Consider the following 24,948-nt stretch of genomic DNA (forward strand, 5'->3'; position numbering starts at 1 on the left):
GCTTAGAGGGGGAAAAAGAGTGCACAGACAGATGTCAGCCAATTTCAGCTAATTTCCAAATGGTCCATCACCTCATCACAGCTTTCTAAAGAAGTGAATTGTGGTGATGACTCACTGCAAACCTCTAGCTCCCTGTGTTGGTGAGAATTAAGAAATTGAAACATGAGTGAAGTTTGTTTCCAGCGTTCCCAAGCTTTTCATTACTGGTCTAAAGCCGAGTCTCAAGTACTTGAGTCATACCCTTGTAACTGGTTGGGAAGTCTGTGTTCTTTTATCCCTGTTACTTCAAATACGGACAGTTGTTATGCTTACTTGACAAATTACGTGTTCTGAATGCTTGAAAATGTTTTGAAATGGAAGAGTACCGAAGTGACGTGTCATGTGATGCTTCTGTGAAGAGCGAACAGGTGAAATACCACTGTGTTTCTTTGACATAAATATGGTAACTGCTTTCAGAACATTGGGTAACTGTGCTTAAATGCTTTCAGTTAAGACAGCAAATTCTTAGTGCCTGCAGGAATTGCTGTATTTTCTCATGGGAAAAGAAAATATTTAAAGGGTTGAAGCACAGTACAAACAAAGTGGGAACTATATATTAAACTAAAGGACACAGTCGTGTCTCACTTTCCTTCTCAGGTGTTGTTTCTCTTTGAAGCACTCTTGCTTACATATGTGGTGATGGAATATCTTTGAAGTACAGAATATCCCAGCTGAGAAGCTGGAAATAGGGAAATTCATTTTTAGGAATGGTGAGAGCAGGCCTAGATTCTTGGGCAAGGTCCTAAACACAAAAGCACAAGCTAAACGATCTGTCTGGCAGGTGCAGCGCAGGTATTGTAATGTTCACAAATGTGCTAATTAACTTCCGTGTATTTCTCCTCAGATCTGCAAACAAGACTCTCTCAGCAGAATGAAGGTAACCTGGAATTTGATATAACTTGTCACCAATGCGTTGTGTGCTGCAAATGTTGTCTCTAAGTGAAATGCTTTTGATATGGAGATTGCCTACAGCCTGAGAAATTGTGCTGATGTCTGTAGGAATTGTACTTCGCATTGACTAATAGCCAAAAAGAGCAGAAAGTGCGTTGGATGCTTGGCCTTCTCTGTGGCATTTCCTCAGTGTTGGACTGATGTGTGCCCTGGGGCTGCTGCCTAGGAAATATCCCCGAGTCCTAGAATGGCTGCGTGGGAAAGGACTGTGTGGCTCCCAGCACGTCTGGGTGCACAGCCCCATCCATCTGGGCATGGGGGTGCTCAAGAGATGGGGCAGTTGGGCTTCAGGTCTGGTTTTGTTTTCCCCTGCATTAAAGGTAGGGGCTAGAAGACTCAAATGAGAAAATTGGGAATTTGGGATTGCTGTTTCTGGGTTAGTCTTTGCAGTGCTGCCTTTGCCCCCCTTAATTCTATGTATGTAGAGAGAAAGTGGCCTGTATTTCACCAAAACGAAGAGAAGCTTACAGCCTGTGGAAAGGACAGCTGTAGGACAGTGCTTACATTAATAAGATGCACCGTGATGATTGGTAACAGCAGATGATCAGTAGCTGTTCGGTTACTGAGAGAGTATAGAACTACTTTGTAGTTTTATCAGTTGCCGAGTAATTCCTGCACGGTGTTCCTACAGAAAGGTTAGGTGCATTTGGAGGATAATTCAGTTGTCTCAAAACCAGTTCTGAGGATTCTCAGGAATTGATGGCACGTCCTGTGAAGTGAGGTGTGGGGCAGCCCTGCTGCCACCTGCACTCTGTGAGTGGTGCTGGAATGCACACAGTGCTCCGATGTGGAGAATTGTTTGTATTGAAATGTCTAAACTGAAAAGCCACCTCAGTCAAGGGGCAGAGTTCTTTTTTCTGGCATCAATTGTAGCTCATCTGGCTTTTTCCACAACATTTTCCAATTCGGTAATTTTTTATCATAGGTATTATAGAGTTCTGCTTGCTTGCCTTCAGTTTTCTGTTCAGGTAGAACTGTTGCTGTTTGTGCCAGATAACAGTTTTTATAGAGAGTAGATGGAAGATCCACATTTAAATTGGAACCATGTGTAGAGAATTTTGAGATTTATTTTTGGTTTTTTTCCCCATCAAAACAGTTTTGGCTGCAGCTGCTTCTGTACAACCACTTGCAACACAGTGCTTCCAGCTTTCCAACATGTTTAATCCTCAAACGTAAGTGATGTACTGCAGTTTCACTTTGGCTTTTGTTGTTGACATGTGAGAAACCAATTAAAACGATGGGTGGATGGGGTTTTTATTGATGGACTGGTTGTGAAGTGGGTTTTATTGTGGGTAATAATATTTCCATCTCTGTTCTGTTCCTTTTCCACCCCCTGCAGTGAAGAAGAAGCTGGCTGGGATACAGAAATTAAAGACGATGTGATTGAGGAATGTAACAAACATGGAGGAGTTATCCACATTTATGTAGACAAAAACTCAGCTCAGGTATGCCTGGCTCCAGGGGCACGCTGAACAGGCTGCGGGACTTCTGTTCCTTTGTTCCATGTAGAGGGAACATTACAAAAACGTTTTCTCCTGATCTAAATCTACTAATCTGAATCTGAATTTCCTGAAGGCACTTAGCAGTTGTTCTAGAATGTAGTTCCCTTCTATTTTGAGTCATTATCGCTCTTTTTGGTGTTGCAATCTGCTCTTACGAATTTCCACAGTTGAAGTCACTGTGGGCATGCAGGCTGCAGAATGGCAGCCTATTAGTTCTGGCTTCTGGCATTTCCCTAAAGCTGTGCATTTCCTAAGAGCCAGTGGGTTCTGCTTTCCTCATCTGCTGCAGAATGCAGACTTCAGCTTCAGCACAAAGGTCGTAGTGCTTCAGCAGATTCAGATCTGCAGTGAGATGTGCCTGATGTTGTCCTTGGAAGCAGTTGCCTTCACCAGCAGTGTTAGCCATGGGTCTGCCATCTTGCTGAGAGCAGTAGGAGTACCTGTATCTGGGAAGCTGCTGCTGAAGGCTTAATAACCAAGTGTTACTTGTGGTAAATACATTCAAGATCAAGAGATTCTTGAACACCTGCATTTGAAAAAAGCTAAGAAGGTTTTCTTCCACGTTTAGATTGTCTGTGCAATCCACAGACTGATCATCTCTCCCCCTGTATCTCCATTCTTAGCATATAAATCGCTGACGTGAACTCTTTTCTGTGGAATCCACAACTTAAACTGGAGTACTGCATTAAAACACTCATTGTCACATTCTAATTTCCAGCCATGGAGCCCTCAGAGTGCTCTGCCAGGGTGAGAGGCTGAAAGTTATGCTGCTCACCCTCCCAGTCACTGCTTAGATAGGAGTGTTTGACCCTGGCGGTGCACTTGGTGCCCTGCAGACCTTTGTTTACCATTGAGCTGCTTCTATGGAAGTTTCTTCTCACCTGTGACCCTTTCACATGGGTTGTTGAGGTGTTACATTTGACATAAGCTGCTTTCTAATACATAAGACAGCATGCAGTCTTTCCTAGTATTTTTAATCTCCCAGGTAAGGATTATGTTGAACTGCTGGGCTGGTGGGTGTAGAAATATTTCCTGTAGCACGTTGGTCTATGACTATCATAGATGCAGTGTCCTATGACAGACTTAATATTTATTATTTTTTAAGCCATACCGAAGTATTGCACGTAGATTCTGAGCACATGGGGCTGCACATTTGGTTCAGTGTAACTCATAAGGGAGCTGTAATTTTATTTCTTTTACAAGCGCTCATTAGGTTATGTGAAATCCATTTTGTCATGCTAGCCCAGGGATGGCTCAGATGTGAAATTCCCACTGCTATTTAAAGAGGCTTTATTTGAACATAGACTTTGACTGTGCTGTTTTGTGGGCTTAGATTCTCATTGCATTACCTCACTTCTGGTCTCCAATCTTTGGCCTTTTGGGGATCTTTTCCAGACAGTCAGACTTGTTACTGACAGCCCTCAGAGCCCACTGCACTGCAGACATCATTAATGTGAGCGAAAAGATCTTTGTCCCAACTGAATACGTACCTTTCTCTTGGCTGTTCCAGTCTATGGTGTGTTTCAGGGAAATTAAAGCTTTGCATTGCTGCGTCCCATTTAGAGGTTTAAGCAGCTGGGATGTGTGTGTAGGGGGAGGCTGAGCATGGAGCTGTGTGTTCCTCAGTGCCTGTAAACATCAGATTTCCACTGCCCCACGGTGGTCTGCAGGAGCCCCTGCTCTCAGGCTGTCCTGAGAAAATTATACCACAGTGGGAAAAATGGGTGCAGGCTGGAGAAGGCTGCTGAAGGGAAGACTGTGTTCTTCTTGTTAATATATACTTCCCTAAAACCTGTTTCAGCTTGAGTATAACACGATTCAGCAATTACTGGTAGTATTTCATTTAAACGTGTAGCCATAAAAATGCACTCACGTTAACGTGGCCTTGTGTCTGTTTGGCTTCTCACCCACCGTACCCCACGTCCTGGCCAGCAGGGCTGCTCTGCAGTTCTCCTGATGGCAGTCTGCAGAAAGGCAGCCGTGCTCCTCGTGCTTCTGTTTCACCTCCAATTTTGTAGTTGGGACGTGTTAGATTACACTTCAGACAGCATCAGGAGCAAGTAAGCGATGCTTGCTGCTTCCATACATCGAGCTTACGTTTGGTCTGGCTTGCAAAACCTGATCAGAAAAGTGAATGGTGCTAAAAGCAGTGTCAGTACAGTGATGTGTGTCGGTGAGGCTGCCCCGTGTGGCTGTGTGCGCTCCCTGCAGTGCCGGTTGGTGCCGGTAGGAGCTGTGGGAAGGTTTGCTTCCATTACGGCCACGCAGAGGAAGTGTCTGGGAAGTGACTGCAGGAGATGTAATGGCGTGTAACGCTTTGTATTGCAGGGCAACGTGTATGTGAAATGTCCTTCCATTGCTGCCGCCATCGCGGCTGTGAACGCATTGCATGGGAGATGGTTTGCAGGTGAGAAGATGCTTTTTTTTGTAGCAACGTGCGTTTGTTCACTGATCACAGAACGGGACCAGAACTGACTTGGGTTTGTTTTATTCTCCTGTCCAGGTAAAATGATCACGGCAGCGTATGTACCTCTCCCTACGTACCACAGCCTCTTCCCAGACTCCATGACTGCAACCCAGCTACTGGTTCCCGTTCGACGATGAAGATGGATTTAGTCAGTTTTGTACATAGTTATTTTTTGGAGGAAGATTGAGTTATCTTTTATTTAGATAAAACTAAAGGAAAGGATTTAATGTCATTTTGTGTACACTTCCTGCTACCTTTAAAATAAAATGAAGTAAGCAGAAATGCAGTGTGTTCATTCTCCCTAACTAGCATTTCCACTGTATACAAAGCTGTTGACTTCTTGTTCTGCCTTGTAATTCTTGTACATTTACTGAGGTGATCTGTAGGAACTGAGAAGTAGCTCATAGAAAACAAATCCTCTGTAAAAGGCAGATGGGACATAATTCAATTTTTAAATGTTTCACGAGCCTTTCTTTTAATGCAGCAATTACAATTGACATTTCACTAAATGTAGGTGATCTGCTCGAGGTTAATATCGGAGGTAGAGACTGTGAAGGGACATATTTGGTGTTGTGTATAAATGGGAACTGAAAAGGCTGCTGAAAGCTGACCTCGCCCGGCGCTCGGTGTGCGCTGTGCTGAACGGTGGGTAAGAATAGAAGGACTGGAGGGTTTTATTTCTCGATGGTAACTTTTGATTAATGTTATCTGTAAGTTTCTTTGTAAATACTGTGTGAGGTGTGTCTACGTTTCCAAACAAAACCATCTCTGCATTTCCGGACAGGTTTCTGTGTGCAGCGTACTGAAGGATTTCAGCAGAGTCTGAAGATGGGCAGGAAATACAGAAACACGTTTTGTTGTGGTTGCATATAATCTTTGCTCTTTTTAAGCTCTGTGAGCTCTGAAATATATTTTTGGGTTACTTCAGTGTGTTTGACAAGACAGCTTGATATTTCTATCAAACAAAGACTTTCATATTGCAACAATCTTTGTAAGAACCACTCAAATAAAATTCTCTTAAAAAGGCCTTCGTGGACCTTCATTTCTCTGCGTTGCTGGAGCAGTGCCGAAGCTGCCATTGCCTCCGGCTCTGAGGCTGTTGGTGTTCGGGTGGTGGACGTACGGCTTGCCCTTTCCCTACCCCTTCCTGTTGTTTTTTGGCCCCTGGCAAATGGTGGCTGTGGGAGGGGGGAGTGGGGCCCACCCTGATGGCTGACGGTGGGGTGGGGGGAGGCAGAGCGCGGCGGTGCCCTGATGCCAGCCCTGGGGGTGCCCATGGGCTCTGTGGCTTTGGGTGGGTGGCAGCAGCAGCCTCCAATGGCAGTGGGGCTGTGCGGCTGGGGGCGGTAAACAGGGAATAGCAAAGGAGGGGCCTCGGGGGTGTCCTGGGAGCGCATGGCGGCGGAAGGAGGCTGCCCGCAGGGCTTCTGCTTTCGCCTGACTTTTTTTTTTCCTTAGTTGCTGGTGTGTTAATTGGTGCCTGTTGGGGTAGAACTTGAGCTGTTACAGTGCATCTGTGCTACTCAGCGTGTTTGCACAGCAGTCACAGCCACATCTCATGGTGAATGTTTGTGTGAAACTGGCAGGCAGCGCTCATTGTGCCCCACGCCTGTACAGCTGCCGGGCCGCCTTCTGCCACAGCTGCCTCCGTGAGGCCAACCTCTGTCCTTCAGCACGAGAGGAGCAAAGGTAAGGCTGAGAACAGGAAATTGCAATGCTGAGCTGAACGTGTCAGAGTTGGGCTGTGCTACCACAGGCAGTGTGGTGGGCTGCAGTCCCCTGCTTCACTTTGCAAAGCTGTGACACCTTAACAAGAGCTGTGCAGCACGAGTGGGGAGGGCTGTGCTGGCGCAGTGTGGTGTCAGGCCCAGCAGCACAGCAGCCTCTTAGAGGTAACGCAGGGAATGAAGACTGGGCTCTGGTTGGGGCAGAGGGAACAACTCGGCTCTGTCCTTCCCTGGGGCTGTACCATGGGGCACCCCCGGCCCGGGTTGGGTTCCTTTGTGCTCTGTGTGCAATTTCCACACGGAGTTCAGCTGTCCGTGTCACTTAGAACCCCAACATGGGGCCCACTCCAACTGTTATTGCAATACAAGAGAAATTTGGTAGTTGGTCTGAATTAACCACAAAATAACTCCTAGACTGGGGAGTGCCAGGATGAAGTGATGATCAGAGGGCTGGAGCACCCCCTACAAACACAGGCTGAGGGAGCTGGGCTTGTTCAGCCTGGAGAAAGGAAGGCACCGGGTGACCTCAGTGCGACCTTTCGTACCTAAAGGGAGCCTACAAACAGGAGGGGAGGCAACTCTTTACAAGGGTAGATAACAGCAGGACAAGGGGAAATGGTTTGAAGGAGGGAAGATTGAGGTTGGATGCCAGGGGGAAGTTCTTCACAGAGAGAGTGGTGAGGTGCTGAACAGCTGCACAGAGAGGCTGTGGATGCCCCGTCCATCCCTGGAGGTGTTCAAGGCCAGGTTGGATGGGGCCCTGGGCAGCCTGGACTGATATTAAACGTGGAGGTTGGCGGCAGCAGGGGGGTCAGAGCTTGGTGATCCCTTCCAAGCCGGGTGTTGACTACTGCAGCCAACCGTGATGTTCGTTGCTTTAGGAAGCACACGGCTTGGCCATTCACTGCGGTGACACCAATATGATGATCGGCAAATGGCGTTTATTAAATTCCGACAAGCGTTTAAATATCCTTTGCCTTTCGTGTACGCCCACTGGATGGTACCCGTGGCACATCCGTAGCGCATGGGGAGGAGCCTGACACGTCACACCCCGAGGCCCCACACACGTCTACTACAACACCCGGGCCGTTCTGTGATTCTAGAAGTGGAATGGCTCTGCATCGGAAATGTGAGCTGCCCGAGCAGCAGACAGAAAAGTGTTCACTGCTCAAGAAACTTTAATGAAGCGCAGAGGGGTATGAATGCTCACTGTCACAGAGCGTAAGAGGTGAAGAAAGCAGAAATCTCATAAAGATGACATCTACATGAAGATGCTACAGCAAAGACGGTGGTGTGGCACAACGTCACAAAAACCACTCCATTCCAGTATCTAAAGACTTTATTATGGTACAGGGGTGGCTGGGCAGGGACGCTTTGGATTAGAAGCCCAAGCTGCAGATCAGCAGCGGATTCCCATGCCTATAGCCATGAACGTCCCGAACGTCCCACCGCTCTGCATCATCGTTTTGCCAACTCCGCCCATCAGCTCTCGTCCTCTCATGCCGATCCTGAGATAAAGAAAAAGGCAGAAGTTACACCAAAGCTGAAGCCTGGCGCAGACATACACAGCAGAAACCAACTGGCGCAGCCAGCTAACGGCCGCAGGGGAGTCCAAATCCGCTCTCCTTTCTCCAGCCTTCAACGTGAAGCGGTGCCCTCAGGCTCTGCCAGCAGCCGGCGACCTGAACCGCCACAAGGAACAGCCACAAGGAACGGCAGAGCTGGTTTGTACCGCTGCTCCGTGCCCTGGGGGCAGTTCCATCCCAGCTGCATCTCAGACACCGCTACCAGCGGGCGCTGCTCGGGGTCAGCTCAAGGGAGAACCCGCGGGGGTTGCGCCGCAGCTCCACACACTGCGTGCCCCGGCTGTGGGGTGGGCTGCACAGGGAGCACAGAGGGGTGGGAGCGTCTCTCACTGGCAGTGCCCCACAGCCCTTAGCGTGGGAGAAACGGCTCAGTGCCGCCAGGTATCCGAGTGGAGGGCACAAAGGAGTTTTAGCTGCTGTGCCGCCACCTCTCCAACTGCAGCATCTGCAACACCATCACACCATAAACCTCGCTGTGTATGAGCTTCCTACGTAGTGCTGCTTCTGAGTTTTCAACATGAGAAAAGTTCCAAAGGTCCGGAAGCGCTCAGACACACTTCTGCTCTCCAGTCCGTGTTTATGGAAGGCCGGGCTGGAGCACAACAGTCGTTTCTTCTCAGACAGCCCTGCCGAGGTGCGGCTTTTAGGGGCCGCGGCGGCGCTGCGGGGTCTCACAGAGCGCTTCCCCACACACAGCACAGTGACGGACTGCGCTGCTTCAGCACAACGTCGATCGTTCACAGCCCGCCGGGACGCGGTGCTCCCACGCGTTCTTCGGGATCTCAGAGGGCTCAGAACACTCTTTTACGTGCGTCAGCCCGAGTTCCGTGAACTTTCCTCCTTTCCGGGCTACCGAATCGTTCAGCACACAGCGAACGCCCATCCGGCCGGCCGTGCCCCGCGATGCCCCGCAGCCCGCGCGGCTCCCGTAGTCCCGTCTCGCTGAGGCGGAGCCCCACCCGCCGCTGTCCCGCAGCGCTCCGAGGCCGCGCCCGAGCGGAGCAGAGCGGACCCCCCCGTCCGTCCCGTCCCGTCCCGTCCCGTCCCGTCCCCGCCGCACCTGAGGCACGAGAAGGTGCCGAACAGCGCTCCCGCCGCCATGCCCACGGCGAAGCCCATCACGAAGCCCATCTTCACTCTGTCGAAGCAGCTGGGCTGCGACTGCCCGTACGGGCCCACGGTCACGGGCATCTGCAACACACAGCTCCGCGCTCGGCTCCGCGCTCCGCTCGGGCTCCCCGCGCCCGCCCCGCCCCGCACCGCCCCGCACGGCACCTCACCGCCACCGCCACCGCCACCGCCGCCTCGGCCTCCGCTTCCGGCGCGGGCGGAAGGGGCGGAGCGGCTCCGTGTCGTCGCGGCCCGTCCGGCCGTCCCTCCCCGCGGCCATGCAGCTGTGGCGGTGCCTGGCGGCCCTGCGGGCGGTTCCGCCCTCCCCGCGGCGGCTCTCGGCGGCGGCACCGCGAACGCGGACCGAGGCGGACGGAGCGGGTACGGCCGGGGCCGCCGCGCGGGGCCGGGACGGCGCCTGGCGGCCCTCTCACCCGCCTCGCTCTCTCCGCAGGGCCGCGTGGCGACGGAGACGGCGCTCTGCGGCCGCTGTACCTGGACGTGCAGGCCACCACCCCGCTGGTGCGTGCCCGGCTCCCCGCCCGCTCGCCCCTCCCGGCCGCCCGCCCGCCGGGGGGGAAAGAAGGGCGCCGGCCGCGGGGCCGCGGGGCGGGGGAGCGGCGCTGAGCGCTGTGTGTGCCCGCAGGACCCGCGGGTGTTGGACCGCATGCTGCCCTACCTGACCGGCTGCTACGGGAACCCGCACTCCCGCACCCACGCGTACGGATGGGAGAGCGAGGCCGCCACCGAGCGCGCCCGGCGGGTGAGTGCGGGCCGGGCCGGCCGGGAGGGCCGCGGTGCGCTGCGGGAAGGAGCGGCCGTAGCGGAGCCGGGAGGCGGCGGTGGACGGCGGCGGTAGAAGTGCCGCCTGCGGTCCTTTGGACGCCCTACGATGTATTCTCGAGAACGGTGCTTTGGAATGGTGAATTCGTTGCGTTTTATCACGCGGCCTCAAATCTGCGTTTCTTTTTCGACAGCAAGTTGCGGATTTAATAGGAGCGGATCCAAGAGAAATCATTTTCACCAGCGGGGCTACGGAATCCAATAATATGGCCATTAAGGTAAAAGGGCCGTGCTGATACGTACTGTGTTCAGGCAGTCCCGGGAGGAGCTCTGTGCCCCTTTGGAGCGTCAGCGCCTCGCCCGGGTCGGCAGCTGACTGCCCCGCTGCCTGCGCTGCACGCTCTGCTCTGCTCCGTAGGCTCAGGGCGCAGCGGGACGCCGTGCTGCACGCAGGGCTGTGCTGTGCTCACTGTTCTTCCCAAGGCTGGGGCTGTTCCGTAGCAAAAAGCGGTGCTGTGCTCCACCTTTGGCCCCACGAGTCCCTGAAGCTCAGATCGAATCTCCTGAGCACTGATTTAAAATACATCACGGCTTTTGTCAGGTGCACACCACGTGGCTCGGGGTGTGACTTCAGTTTTACACAGAGGTAAAATGAATGCTCATCTGATGCGCACCAAATGCAGTTCTGCTGCTTGCACAGTAGGTATCTTCATTAGGAAACAGCGGAGATGCTAATTGCAGATATTCTTTTCTCTCAGACTAGCTTGTGTTTTAACCTCTAGCCTGTGGCGTGTGGCCGTTCAGGCTTCTCATTGCATGTGACTCCATAGCAGGTTTGTAAGAGGTATTTCTGTTCTGAAGCAGCGTTTGGGATTTCAGTCTGATGGCATTTTTCCACGGGCGCTTTGGAAGGTGCTTTGGTGACGTGAGAGCTCACGGCGTTGCCTGCTGTAATTACACCTTTCACGTTAACGATTTCATGCTTCTTTCTTGATTTCGAGCGTCCTACACAAAGCTTGCTCTCTTGGGCGACCTAACAGCGAATTTCCTGTGCGTGTGCTGTGCCTGGCAGGGTGTTGCGAGGTTCTATAAGTCCAGGAAGAAGCACATCATTACCATGCAGACGGAGCACAAGTGTGTGTTGGATTCCTGCCGCTCCTTGGAGGCTGAAGGCTTTCAGATCACTTATCTGCCCGTCCAAAAAAATGGGCTGATCGATTTGAAGGTGAGTTATCGAGTGGCAGAAAGATGGTGAAGATAAAAGAGGTTTGTGCTTGGGGCTGCTGCTGAAGAGGACCTCATGTCCTCTTAATAATACAGGGGGAAAGGACGATAAATATCACACCATAGTGGGAGAGTCACACTCCAATCTGTCACGTTTGGAGAAGGATTTTCTGCTCTGTCTGGCACCCCAGACTTGTCTGCCAGAGCCCATCTCTCATCGCAGCTGCTGTTGGCTCCTCCGTGCAGGCAGAGCTGTCGCCTACCTGTGGAGGGCTGTGGTGGGGCTGCAGCTGGCTTTGGGGCAGGAGCTGGTGGTGAATTTCCTGCCCAGAGCTACTGCAGGCAGCCGGCACAATGGCTGCCGTGCTCCCTCCTGGTTTCTGCACTGACCCTTCTGGGTGTGATGGCTGCAGTCCTGAGACTGAGAAGTTCTGTGTGCTGATTTCCTCGGTTATGTCCTGTAAAAAGACAGCATCGGCTTTACGTCCAGACATGCTGTGTAGCTCAGAGAGAGATGGGGTGTGTGTGTGTGTGTGTGTGGGGCAGAGGGACGGATCAGGCCAGCAGGCAGGGAAGGGTTAATGACGTTCATGGAGAAATTTGCTGGCACACTCCACCTCTGTGTGATGCTTTCATGTATGTGGTGCAATTGCTTTGCAGTCATCCTCGCTTTGTCTAGATGTGGGCTATCCTGACTTCTGGGAGTTTAATTCATTGAAAAAATAGTTCATGGCAATATATGAGACACATAGCAAAAGCCTTTGGTCACTTGACGGTGTCTGGTGGCACTGTGCATACTGGGATGTGCAGAATTGCAACTTAGCACACCGCTTCCTGCCAGCGTTCTGTGCTCTCCTGGGGTATTGTGCTCGTTGGAACCTGGGGGCTGCTGATGGTGTTAGTTAGGGGGCTGGGGGCTGAGGCTTGCTGGCAAGTTGGGTGTGTCATGAATTTCCTGCTTGGAGTCACAACTTCTGTCTGCCTGAATGTTCACCAGGAGCTGGAGGCTGCGTTCCAGCCAGACACAAGCTTGGTTTCTGTGATGGCTGTGAATAACGAAATAGGAGTGAAGCAGCCAATTCGTGACATTGGTAAGTAGACACCTGCTTCCAGTGGCCACCTGATGTCACTCTGGGCCATTTTACGTAATATATTCATAGTCAACTGCTGCAGAAACACCCTCATGTAAAATCTTAGATGCAGTGTAGTATTACACCTGTGTAGCTCTCAGGATCCCACTGTGGTTGTGTGCCAGCAGTTCCTGTGATGGTGACCCCGGAACATCCTCCTTCCCCGTACCCAGGTTGTCCTTTTATAAGCTGTTTAAGTTTGTATGCAGTGTTTAGGCTCGGGGCTGTGCCCTGCATGGTTCTAGAAGGTGTTTTCCCAGGCTCCCAGGCTGTGGCAGCCTTATCTTGCCCTGCAGCTGTTTCCCCTCCTGCTTAGGTTCTGCTTTTTTTTTTTTTTCCATTCCCTCTCTCTGTTACTGTGCTGAAATCGGCACTATGAGTGCCCCGGTCTGTTTTCCCAGTCGTCATGATTATATGTCTTCATTATTGACCAGTAACTGACCATCACTGAGTTGCTTATAGCCCCGAGGACTCCGTTGTCACCCTGTGTCTGTACTCCCAAGGCCGTTGCAGATGTCCCACATTCAAATGCTGATGTTCTCATAACACCTGGATAAGGAGCTGAATAGTCCAGGCCTTGCAGAGTTAGCCTGGGGCACTGGCAGTATGAGAGCCGTGGGCTCCTGTTGGCAGTAGCAGTGCTGTTCTTAATGGACCGCAAGAGAAAATTCTTTCCATGCTGGCAAGATAATGTCAAATGTGTTGCCCAGAGAAATGTGGGATGTGTCTGTGTGAAATATAGGCTCTGTGGAAGATGAGTGGTTTGGTTTTTATCTCCTTGTCCTGCGGTGTATTTGAGCTCTGGATGCGAAAAATACTTGATAGTAGACTTGAGTGAGTTGAGATGCCACTAATTAGTTTATGCTCTGAGCATGGAACTGAGTCCTGTAAAATGTACTGGGGCAATAGAGTTTTTAACGTCACTTGCTCTTGGCAAGAATAGGCATGAGAGTAAGCTTGTAGTAGACAGATGTTGAGAAGAAAAATAGGAGGAAAACTTAATTTAGTCCAGCTCTGGAAAAGCTTGGGTGTCCCATTCAGCCATCTGTAGTTAAACAGGGCCGTGCCTTGGCAGGTGTGGGTTTGGAAACAATCCCACTTCTTAGCAGTGGAAGACCTTTTAACTTTCAGCTGAAGGAACTCACCATAGCCCTGCCTCGTCTCCTGCCTGAAGCTGCCCAGCAGTCGGATAGCTTCTGAACAGCTGCAGGCACTTGGCTGAACTGTAAAAGAGATGTGACAATATGCATTTCTTCCTTTGTCACCTCAGGACCAATCGCTGCTACAAACTGCTGCTTTAGATTCATTCTTGGAGTCATTGGGATCATAACAGTTAGGTGAGATAATGTTTTTCTTTCTTGCTTTTGTGTGTTTTCTTCCAGGTGAGATCTGCCGCGCACGTCAGGTTTTCTTCCACACGGATGCTGCACAAGCAGTTGGTAAAATTCCTCTGGACGTCAATGACTCGAAAATTGATCTAATGAGCATCAGCGGCCATAAAATTTATGGGCCCAAAGGTATTCATTGAAGTGTTTTTCTAAAGAATTGTTTTTCATGCTTGCCTTAAGAAATAACTGCACAAGGTAGAAAGTCAAGCCTGTCTGTCCTAATGAACGTTACCAGTACTTAAACCGCAGTGGTTTGTTTTTGGCCTGGGAGGGGCTGGCGCTGCAGTGGGTCCGGCAGTGCTGCTGGGTCTTCTTCAGTGCTTGTGGGTTGTGAGCTGGCTTCACCAAAGGAAGAAATGGTATCTTGTAATGGTGGTAGTGTTAGCATGAGTGGCTCTTTGGGGGTCTTCTGAGTGGTATGAAGCAGCTTTTATGCTGCAGTGGTTGAAATACCACAGAGTTGTGGGGCTAAGTTTAGATCCAAGTGCTACTTACAACGTGGAGATCAAAAGGTAAGTGGAAAGTTTAATGTCAGTGATTTTGGCCATCTGCTCCCAGTGGCTTCATCCCATCCCATTCATCCCTCTTTGTACTTCTCTGCAGAGTGGGGTTTAAAATGCAGCTGTGGGTGTTGTGGCCGACTCCCAAGCAGTAGAAGTTTAGTTGTTATCACTGTTGCAGTCCATGTACTTTGTCACACAGGATGTACAGAGGCAGAAATCAGCTTTGCCGTATTCTGTATGTTATTCGGAAACAGAAGTCCAAAGGCTGAGGGGAGGCCTCGTGGGATTTGTGGCTGGCCTGCTAATCCAGGGAAAGGAGTTCTGCAGCTTTGAGGTGGAAATCGAGTATGGGCACCTCAATGAATGAGATATCTGTGCATAGAAGTTGTGGAGCAAAGGGCTGAACTTCATGATGTCAGGGGCTGTCAGGAGTGCGGGCGGTATGGAGCCTCGAGGTGCTGAAGAGTTCTGGGAGCAGCTGAGCTCCTCCCACGTCAGAAGCTGTGGGGATGCAGCCGTGGAGCTGTATGAATGGTGGGAGCAAACTCTCTAGAAAGCATTGTGCTCCTGTATGTGTTCACTGCATTTTTCCCCTGTGAGGTGTCCAAGTATATGTTTGCTGTGGAAACAAACGCTTCCCGATCCTGGAGTCCCTTTTCATAACTCCAGAACTGTGGATGTGTACTGCATGCATCCGGCTGCCTTCCTTGTCCTCCAGGGGTTGGTGCCATCTACGTTCGGCGGCGACCGCGCGTGCGGCTGGAACCCCTGCAGAGCGGGGGAGGCCAGGAGAGAGGGCTGCGATCCGGGACTGTGCCCACACCGCTGGCTGTGGGCCTGGGGGCGGCGTGTGAAGTGGCACAGGAGGAGATGGAGGTACGTGGGAGGGCGCGCCCGGCCCCAGCCAGAAAGTAACGCAACAGGGCGGGCTGCAGCCTGGGGTCCGTCGGTCCTTCTGTGTGTGTGCACATGATTGTTGATGATCGTGGCGTTAAGTAACAGCTTCGGATCTTCAGGGCCGGAAGTTTCTGTGTAACTGGAGGTGATTTTCAGCTTTCTTAACTTTTTTTTTTTCTTGAAGTGGTTTGAATTTTGGTTTTCTGCAACAGATTTATGATCTCAGTGAAATACAGCTCCAAGTGCTTGTACTCGTCCCTCTGTTCTGCACATGTATTGCAGCCCCTCTGAAGCTGAATAAATCATGCTTATCTAACATGTATTGAAACAAGGACACTTTCTAGTCCACTGTTCTGTTGGACTAGATGAACTGTAAAGGTTCCTTCCAGCCCAAACCACTATATGGTTCTGTTAAATGCATGTAAGTTCAGGTTTGCTGGAACTTTGCATCTAATAATTTAACGGTGGGTTGTTGTTTAGCTCTTGCTTGATCAAAACATTCTATTTGCTAGTTCTGATGTTTAAGGCTGTGTGTGCTGCTGGTGGGACACGGATCTGTACACACGGGTGGAGGCGGGCAGGGATCCGCCACCTGGGCTGGCGGTTACTGGAGCCTTGGTGGAAGCTGGGGAGCCCGCAGAGCCTCAGTGCTGCAGGAGCCCCACATCTGGAGTCTTTTCCTGCTCTGTCAGGATTCTGGCATTTAAAAAGAAAACATATTGGAAATGTTGTTTCCTCTTAAAGGTTTTTTTTTTGGGGGGGGGTTTTTTTTTTTTTTTGGAAAATGTGACCAGGCTGTTGTAAGCAAGTATGAATTACATGTGTGTGTCTGTCCATTTCTGAGCAGTGGAGCTGGTACCATACCTTACTGCTTTTTTAGTGCAAGTGACATTGCTTTTAGTCTAGAATGAGACTCTGCTCACGGGCAGCTCTCATTGTGGAGGTTACATGTCGTGAAGTCACGTGATGGTTGAGTTCACAACCCTGCCATCATGTGATGACTCACTGTGAGTCCAGGCTTTATGTAATACACCTTGAAAGCTCCTAGGCAAGTAAGGGGCACTTCTACCATAATACATGCCCTTGGTTGTGTTGCAAGATAGGTCATTTAATGTCATGTGCCTAGCTTGTATTTAAGCACAAAAACTTGGCACATCTGTGAGAGACAGTTTGGCTGTTTGTTTGTAGATAGATCTTTCTGAATGATTTGTAATGTTTTGAAGGCTGAATTAGCCAGCACCAAACTGGCAATTCTCTTTTTTAACAGTCTGTAGAGTAAGAGTTTTGAAGTTTCCCTTTTAAGGTTCAGATGTAATATAACCACACCCATCTACTTCAGTCCGTGTACGGCTGGTGGCATGAGCACTTCAGTGAGCTCAGACACGTGCTGTTCCTTATTTTGCTCTCTTTTTTGGTTTCTTTGCTAGTATGACCATAAGCGAATCTCACAGCTGGCAGAACGGCTCGTTACGAAAATACTGAGTGAAGTTCCTGATGTGGTTATGAATGGAGACAGAGAGCATCGTTATCCAGGTAGTGCTAGAAGAGCCCTAACCCTGTTAGAAACGGCTGACTCCTTGGTATCAATGGTCATGGCTGAGTAATGCACTTAGTTAGACATGGTGCAAGTACTGCTGTGTGGTATATGATGTACTGTGCATTTCATCTGATGGGAGTTCTCCTTTTTTCTATTTCATTTATTTTTTGTAGGATGCATCAATTTATCTTTTGCGTATGTGGAAGGGGAGAGTCTTCTCATGGCTCTGAAAGATGTGGCTCTATCTTCAGGAAGGTATGTGGGATGTGTGGGAAGGAAAGCAGTATATTTTGGAGAGAGAATAACGTCTGCTAATAGACTTACAAAGAGGGATCTGCTCTGTGCCCGGTACTTGCTGGGTTGGTTGGTTGGTGACTCAGCCTGGCATTGACTGCATTCTGGGATGGTGTTTTTGTGAAGCAGCACGTTTCAAATGAAGGTCAAATTTACTCATCCTGAATGGGAAAAAAAGCAGAAATTCCTACCTGCCAGCTTTGCAGACTTGTTTTGTGTTATCTGAGTGGACTTAAATTGTAACCGACTGTGACGTTCGTTCTAAAGGCTGCCACCATTGGAGCTTCTGTCCTTCAGCAGCATTTCACACAGGTGGCAGATCATAACAAGTATCTCATGAGGACAAATATCTGAATTACCTTAGTTAATAGTGCCTGTGTTTAATGCAAAAGTAGAAAGGAAACTCTTAGTACACTCTTAGAGAGCTGTATTGACTCTGCGGGAGCAACATTTCTGCTATTAAGACCAGCTTCATGCTTACGATGAAATTAATGAAGTGCCTTCCTTTACTCACCTCTGAGAACAAAGTCAGAAGCGCGTATCTCAATTTGAAATATGTTGGTATTGTGAGCAAGGAGAACAAGTCTTCACATGACTGTGAAGGCCAACGCTTCTTTAATGTGAAAATCTGTTCTGAGGCTCTGCTTCGTGCACTTGTTTTAAGCAGCAGTATGGTTGGTGCTGCAAGTTGCTCCCTGTTCAAATTGAGTAACACCACGTAGCCAGTTTAGCCTACTGCTCGAGGATGGAGGTTCTGTGTCCTCACTACCATCACTAGGCCATCTTGCTGCAGATTCCTCTGTGCGCTGTTTTTTATTGCTTTGTTTTGCTGCCAGGCAGCAACTTGTGAAATCTTTTTTTCATGTTTCACGTTCCTGTTGGTATGTTGCTTTCCCCGGGTGGTTCTGCCTTGGCTCTTTTACCTTCTTTGCACAGCTTCTACTTCAGCTACCTCTTGAGCTGCAGTACTGCTGCTTCCATTTGGCACGGTATTAATGCACAGTGTTATCTATGCATTCCCTTCTTTCCTCTTCTTTCCTAACTTACTTACCCTTCATTTCCATGTCACGTCTGCTCCTGTCATTCTTTAGCAGCAGAAATGCAACTCCCCTTGCTCCTGTCTCCTTGTGTTCACTGGTTATTTCCAAGAGGGTGAGGAACCTGCTATCAATTGTCGTAAAGGTTAATAGTATTAAATGTGCAAGTGACATGTTCTGTGTTGGAGATTAGTGAAGTGTAGCATCTATGTGTGAACTTAAGTGTGAGATTGGCCTTTCTTCCCTTTCCCTAGTGCTTGCACATCAGCTTCTCTGGAGCCTTCATATGTTTTGCGGGCAATCGGAGCGGATGAGGACTTGGCTCACTCCTCTATAAGGTGTGTGGAGTGATTTTCCTATTGCTTCCAGATATGTTACTTTTCTGCTGAAAATTCATGGTGAGTTTGTTTCACTCGTCCACGTGCACTCTATTTCAATTAGTGTTGTTTTTCCTTTGTTTTAGATTTGGCATTGGTCGTTTCACTACAGAAGAAGAAATAGATTATACGGTGCAGAAATGCATACAGCATGTTAAGAGGCTGAGGGAAATGAGGTGAGCCATCTTTTTATTGAATTTAAAGACTTCTTAGGTATGGTAATCATTTGAGGAACTGGATTTAATTGAAAGAAATTGTCTGCTTTCAAAACCTGCTGGTATCTATGTTACACAAAGAAGTAGCATTGCCAGAGTGTGTAGTGGGCTCGATCTTAACAGTAGTGAAAAATGTTTAAGCAAACAAACCTGTCAACAAACCATTTCCCAAAGCCTATCCATATGAGGAAATAATGTGAGTAGGGCAAGCATGAAAAGTGGCAAGTTTATAAGCCAGATATAGTATTACTGCGTGTATGCACTCTGTTTTATTTTGGGGAAACTGAAAGATCTCCAACTTATCTGGGCAGTGTCAAATGTGAGGGCTCAGTCTCTAAGAAAGTGTACTTCATACCTAAAGTGGGAGCAGGAAGTGAGATCCTACCTTCTCCCCTTCTTGTCTTTTGTCTGAGTACAACCCTGGAGATTCATCATGTGGAATTCACTGACTTCCAGAAGGCAAGGCAGATAGATACATCTGAATTTGTTGTGTGGTTGATGATGTTGCCTGTTGGGTTATTGTTGTTGATATTGTTGTCCTTTGCATTTTAGATAGCACTCATTTTTTTCTTTCTTCTTTACAGCCCTCTTTGGGAAATGGTGCAGGACGGAATTGACCTCAAAAGCATTAAATGGAGTCAGCATTGAGAAAACGAGCTCTATCCATGGACTAGATAGAAGTGGATTAAGATGCACTTTCTGTACATTCCTGAACAAAATTGTGCAGCACATCTCAGCTTGTTATCATTTGCAATTTGAATGGAAAGCTACCTTTTCTGATAACAGCCTAAGAAGCCAAAAATTAAAGTAGTCTGTATGCTGGAGAAAGGCAGGATGATACAACAGCTGTCGCATTTATATTTATACACAGCAATTTATGCTGAGATGTATTCTATTTGAAAATGTATTTTGCAGTGTAAAAAACGAAATTGTGGAATCCTGGTGAGAGACTGCTCTTCTCAGCATAAAACATCCTGTGTTGCTGTTCTGTTTGCAGCACAGACCTGTTGCCAGGCTGCTGGCTCTTCTAGAGGCAAGCAGCATTGCAACTGCAGATGTTTTTGTGCTGCTTAGATGTGTCATGAGAATTTGTTATGTAGGAAGAAGTTTGGCATTTCTAGAGGAAAGGGATGCCTCACTGTGGCTATGTGCCTTCACAGTTAAGTTGTATGTGGAGTTATGAACTCTTTTTTTTTTTACCCCTAAAATTTAATAGTTTTTCCTCTTTTGTGTGTGTGTGTGCTGCTTGTACAGACCAGTGTGCTTTAATACAAAACATTGCATGGTGTTGCAGAATTTAGGATGCCATTATAATGCACTTTGCTGTCCCCTCCGTTTGTTTTTTTCTACACAGTAAAGAAAGAAAACTTGAATGACTGGGAGAGGAGGACACAGAATATGCCAGCTTCAGTTGCAGTACCGGTTTAGTTGGTACTCCATTGGTGGAGGGGGGAAGCACATAATTAATGTACAATGTCTTCTGGTTTTGTTCTAGTTTTGCTTTTTTTCCGTTGCACTGAGTCCTTTGCCACTGCTGCAGTCTTTTCCTATGGGCAGTTGGCTTCTGTCACTTCTGGGAGTCTTGCTCAGTGGGTGAACCTGGATGTTTTGTCAGTAGGTAGGAACATGTGGCTCTGGAGTTTTTTCTTTGTGTACCAGAGCTAACCTGTCTTGTTAGAGACTTCCATGGGAATCCATTCCCTGCGAATGCTGGTGAAGAGTGTCTATTAAAATGGGTTTGATTAGATGAATTCATGTCAGTATTTCTCCTTTCATACCTTTGGTGATCTTTCCAGTAGGAAACTTAACCTTGTATTATGAAGTGCCTTTGTATCAGTTGCATAAGCAGACTGCTCTCAAATTAGTTTCTTGGTTGATGGATGCTGAATTTAATACATTATAGACAGTATGTCATCAGTTCTGAGTAGTATCTACCTCGAGGATGAAGCATTGTATGGAAAAGCTGAAGCTAAGTCTCACACAGCAGACTGAATTACAGAATTGTTTTTCTGTTAAGAAGGACAGATTTGGTTGTAATGCAAAGCTAATGCTGAATCGTTCTATTTGAAATTACTAGCTTTAGCAGTTTTAATATCGTACCACTGGCACCTTATGTTTCATCACCATGTTTTTAAAGCTCTCATATGCATAACTAGGTTTTAGAGGCATTGTTTGTATTATATTTTATCTTTGGGCCATGTGTGGTTTCTGGGTTAAGCATGTGATAAGAATTCCCAGCATGTTTTAGAGCTATATGTTTATGAATGTGTTCTTTGTGTTTCATGGATGATAAAAATATAGATAAGATTTAAACTTGGCTACTCTGAGTTTTTGTAGGTAATTATAAAGTTGAAGTAAATCAAGAAAAAAAAAATTAGAGCGCTATTTTTGGGGATTCTCTGGCTCAACCACTGGGCACGATCAGTAAGTTGCTAAGTTGCAGTCTCTCATCAGATGCCAGAGGCAGACAAGTTTCTTTGTGAACACTGATACACGCTCTTTCTCTCATCAAGCTGACATTTGACTTTTGTTGAGACGTTCCTCTCAAACCTCATGTCTGACCTGACCTAACATATATTTTTAAAACTCACCTAGCTTTGGTTGTGATTACTTGGAGAAAAGGGAATGCAAATTGTGAAGGTCCTTTGTGCCTCTCATGTACTATCATATATAAATGCTACGTGTAAAGGTTTGGGCAACTCATTTACACTATTAAACAATGTTTGAAAATGCAAGTAGGTCAAGAAGAGGAATAATTAATAGTGGAGATAACTCTCACCCATGAGAGTACAAAATAGTAGTAATGCTGAGTATCTATTTGCACACCACTGAACACACTTAAAGCATTTTGTAGGGAAGTGAATTTCTTTGTAAGGGATATTTACAATTTGAGGTATCTGCATTTTGTGGGCTTTCTTCGTGGTTAATTGAAGCCATCTACAGGGCGTTAACTTAATAGTAGGAGGTAAGAAAGGTGTGGATTTAGTGTCATTGCTCTGTAGATGTCATGAAAGTTGAGACAGTGTGATCAGTAAGAATAGAACAAATGTCCAGGAGTAGAATAGACATCCAGTGGTGTGAAAGGGTTAGGCAGTATGCAAAAAAAAACAGATAAATTCTCTTTGATTGGTTTTAGCACTTGTAAAAGCTGATTGAACATATTGCCTAACTGCTAAGCTAGCATTTCCCGGGGAAGATCATATGGAATTAGCTGTGTTAGACTTGTGGAAGGAAAAACAGTTAAAGGTTTGTTGATAATATTATGCAGGCAGGCAAAAATCATTAGATTTTAAAAATGAAAAATTAACATAAAAGCTATTGCTCCCAGCAAAATAGTGGCCTCATTTTGAATCTTGTATCTGCCCGATTGACTGAACTACTGTTCTGTGGTGTGACTTCAATCACACTCTCACTGTGTTCAAATTGATTTTGCTCTATGTATGCTCTGTGCTTTGAAAAGGTGCAGTTTCCCAAAGCTGAGTCCCACAGAGTTGGTCTAAGAGATCACTACTGAAGATAGTTTTGATTAAAACTCAGGACACTGGATGTGCTCCCACAGGGGAAGAAGTGAGGGTCACTTTTCAAAGTGGACAAGCTGAATGCTTGGGAGAACTGAGCACTCTGACGGCTGATCTTCCGCACGCCTATAGAATTGCTCAGGTTGGAAAAGACCTTAAAGATCATCAAGTCCAACTGCATATACTATATGATATATACACACCATACTACCCTAACTCTAACAACCCTCAGCTAAATCATGTCCCTGAGCACTGCATCCAGTTTTTAAACACATCCAGGGATAGTGACTCAACCACCTCCCTGGGGAGCTCACTCCAGTGCTTAACCACCCTTTCTGTAAATAAGTTCTTCCTGACATCCAACCTAAATTTGCCCCGGCGCCACTTGAGGCCATTTCCCCTCATCTTTTTATCCGAAAGAGCAGAAAAAAAGCTGGTACAGGATGCTCTAGTAAAGCTCTACTTCAGAGCTAAGAGTTTTTGTGCTAAGTAGGTGTAGTAAAACACTGAAATATGGGGTTTATTCTAGGGAGGCGAGGCGTCTTCAAAGTTACTGCACAGAATCAATAAGGAACAAATAGCTGACTGACATTACAAATATAGGTATGAATGAGGAATGAAAAGAAAAGAGTTTTCGGGAAGTTTCTGTAAGGATTGTTTCTGCTGAACATTTATAGAAATGATCTGGGAACAATTGAAACGTGCAGCTGGCACGTGGTGGTCACAAGGAAAAACAAAGGAAAACACAAAGTAGTACAAGTCATTTGAAGTAACCCATTCATCAAAGATGTGCCCATGTAAAGCGGGATGAGTAGGATCAGATGCTGTTTTTTGGATTGGTATCTGTGGTGTGCTGGAGGAGCAAGGAGCCTGGGAGTTAGGGTGATGTTTCCAGACTAACAGTGTAGCAGAACAATAATGCAGTGAGAAAATACTTTTCTTCCACATGTGGAACTGGCACAGCAGATAATGGTTCTATCAAGCTTTACCTTAAAGTGCCCTGTGTTGGTTTTTTTTCCCCCCACTTCTATACCTAACATCCTACTTCAGTTTTAGCTCAAGCAGAGGGCACAGATAAACCATCTCTATTTCAGAATTTTCTTAGTACACAGTAAACACAATTCGCATCCTTACAATATAATTTTCTCTGCTTATCTGTCACATGCATGATATGAGGGTGCATGTTGGATGTTGTTACCAGTGGTCCTTGTTTCTCTAACCTGCCTACAAGTACTTTGCTTTCCAGAGGCAATGTACTGCTTTCTTTTCCCTGTTGTTGGTGTCTGACTGCATCATGCTGCCAACCCATCTTGGGTACCCTTGGCCAATTGGCATGCTGCTAATAGCAGCCCAGGATTGTGTTCCTTTTAATCCACACTACAAACACATTTTCTTCAAGTGTTCTCGAGAGAACATTTAGTTCAGTCCTTGTGAATGTTTGGCTATGACTGCGAAGACACCAAGATCTGCTCACTGGAGGTAATCCTAATCACAGACATCCGTGCCAGACTTTGCTCCAGCTGAAGTGCAGCACAGACAAATAACGTTTGAGGTGCTGGCTTCAGTCTGCAGGGACCCTGTTGACGTGCAGCAGCTGGCTGGGGTGTAGGGATTCGCTCAGCAGCACCTTTTGTGGATTTGGTATGGATACAGTCTAGAACAAATCTAGGGAGGATTTTATCAGTTGGTTGTAGGGTTTTTTTTGTTTTTTTGTTTTTTTGTTTGTTTGGTTGTTTTTTTTTGCTGGTTCATGCAGCAAATGTCACATATTTATTAAGAGACTGGAGCACCTCTCCTATGAGGAGAGGCTGAGGGAGGTGGGATTGCTCAGCCTGGAGAAGAGAGGGTCTTGTCAATGTCCACAAATACCAGAAGTGAGAATGCAGAGAGGATGGAGCCCAGCTCTGTTCAGTGATGCCCAGAGGTGGGTAAGAAGCGATGGGCACAAGCTGACAAACTGGGAGGTTCCTTCTGGATGTTAGGAAGCACTTCTGTGCTTTTGCCTGGAGAGGTTGTGGAGTTTCCTCCTCAGAGGTCTTCAAAAGCCATCTGCATGTGGTGCTGGATATATTGCTCTGGATGGACCCAGAGGTCCCACTAACCCTGACTGTTCTGCCAATCTGTGAAATCTTTCATGCAGGCTTTGTTTCAACAACACGAAGCAATGATGTAACTCAACGTGTTGCACAGAAAACCAACATTCCTACCTTTCTTCCAGTATTCAGCACTGTCCTTCTGTTGCCCTACCCCTGCCCACTGAAGGGTCATTGCTGCAGCAAAAGCAATGTGCTGTGCCTGAGCCCTGTGCTCCTGCTGCCCCTGTTGGGTGCTGGGCAAGCAGGGCTCTGCCAGGCACATCAAGCCTGCTGCTGGATGCCAGTGCTGAATGCCCCTGGGAGCTTCCATTGGCTGTGCCTGGAGTGCATGCATGTGCTGACTTTGTTGGGTGCCACTTGTGATAAGAACAAATGAATGACAAGATACCAGGGTGCTACAGGGTGCAAACAGGGAGCTGCGTGTGGTGCACAGAGGGCCCAACTTGGCCCTCTTGGCTAAGGAGACAAAAGGGAGGGGTTCACTTGACAGAAGGGATACATTTTCAGAGCAACCTTATCAGAAATAAAGTCTAAAAGCAGTAAAGCCAGGGTTACCAAGGAGATGAG

The 24,948-nt window shown here is 47.7% G+C and overlaps 3 protein-coding genes across 13 annotated transcripts in view; 2 read left to right on the forward strand and 1 right to left on the reverse strand.

Moving 5' to 3' along the window:
* Positions 1–5,986, forward strand: part of RBM23 (RNA binding motif protein 23) — a 36,345-nt gene extending 30,359 nt beyond the window's left edge. For 4 of the 6 annotated variants that reach the window (XM_046902970.1, XM_425690.8, XM_004946908.5 and 1 more), the window contains 5 exons: positions 884–916; positions 2,087–2,162; positions 2,330–2,435; positions 4,821–4,899; positions 4,996–5,986. In XM_046902970.1, the coding sequence (XP_046758926.1) occupies positions 884–916; positions 2,087–2,162; positions 2,330–2,435; positions 4,821–4,899; positions 4,996–5,096 (395 nt within the window). In that variant the 3' untranslated portion in view covers positions 5,097–5,986. Of the gene's footprint in view, positions 1–883; positions 917–2,086; positions 2,168–2,329; positions 2,436–4,820; positions 4,900–4,995 lie in introns of those variants that run through there. The other 2 variants (XR_001469498.4, XR_001469499.4) reach the window with 2 other exon arrangements.
* Positions 5,987–7,605: 1,619 nt separating this feature from the next.
* ROMO1 (reactive oxygen species modulator 1) lies at positions 7,606–9,595 on the reverse strand. 6 transcript variants are annotated; one of them, NM_001396854.1, is made up of 3 exons: positions 9,565–9,595; positions 9,333–9,463; positions 7,606–8,194 (listed from the first exon to the last, which is right to left on the reverse strand). In NM_001396854.1, exons 2-3 carry the CDS (start codon positions 9,461–9,463, stop codon positions 8,086–8,088), a joined length of 240 nt encoding a protein of 79 aa, NP_001383783.1. In that variant the 5' UTR covers positions 9,565–9,595; the 3' UTR covers positions 7,606–8,085. The 6 variants fall into 6 exon arrangements, with proteins under 6 accessions (NP_001383783.1, NP_001383782.1, NP_001383781.1 ...); NM_001396853.1 differs by having other exon boundaries at positions 9,559–9,595; NM_001396852.1 differs by having other exon boundaries at positions 9,553–9,595.
* Positions 9,596–9,644: 49 nt separating this feature from the next.
* NFS1 (NFS1, cysteine desulfurase) lies at positions 9,645–21,084 on the forward strand. Its single transcript, NM_001030847.2, has 13 exons — positions 9,645–9,763; positions 9,837–9,904; positions 10,029–10,145; positions 10,360–10,443; positions 11,238–11,390; positions 12,387–12,480; positions 13,902–14,036; positions 15,129–15,286; positions 16,735–16,840; positions 17,018–17,099; positions 18,430–18,513; positions 18,639–18,728; positions 19,352–21,084. The coding sequence occupies exons 1-13, from the start codon at positions 9,661–9,663 to the stop codon at positions 19,413–19,415; spliced, it is 1,338 nt and encodes a 445-aa protein (NP_001026018.2). The 5' UTR covers positions 9,645–9,660; the 3' UTR covers positions 19,416–21,084.
* The last annotated feature ends 3,864 nt before the right edge of the window (positions 21,085–24,948 follow it).

This window comes from Gallus gallus, chromosome 20, assembly GCF_016699485.2.
Source record: "Gallus gallus isolate bGalGal1 chromosome 20, bGalGal1.mat.broiler.GRCg7b, whole genome shotgun sequence".
NCBI lineage: Eukaryota > Metazoa > Chordata > Aves > Galliformes > Phasianidae > Gallus > Gallus gallus.

Excerpts from the sequence above, each read along its gene's own strand:
- NFS1 (NM_001030847.2), top strand. The coding sequence starts at position 9,661 with ATGCAGCTGTGGCGGTGCCTGGCGGCCCTGCGGGCGGTTCCGCCCTCC. Across the intron at positions 10,444-11,237 it reads CCAATAATATGGCCATTAAG|GGTGTTGCGAGGTTCTATAA; the intron begins GTAAAAGGGCCG and ends TGTGCCTGGCAG. Across the intron at positions 16,841-17,017 it reads CAGAGAGCATCGTTATCCAG|GATGCATCAATTTATCTTTT; the intron begins GTAGTGCTAGAA and ends TATTTTTTGTAG.
- ROMO1 (NM_001396854.1), bottom strand. The coding sequence starts at position 9,463 with ATGCCCGTGACCGTGGGCCCGTACGGGCAGTCGCAGCCCAGCTGCTTC. Across the intron at positions 8,195-9,332 it reads GGCACCTTCTCGTGCCTCAG|GATCGGCATGAGAGGACGAG; the intron begins GTGCGGCGGGGA and ends TCTTTATCTCAG.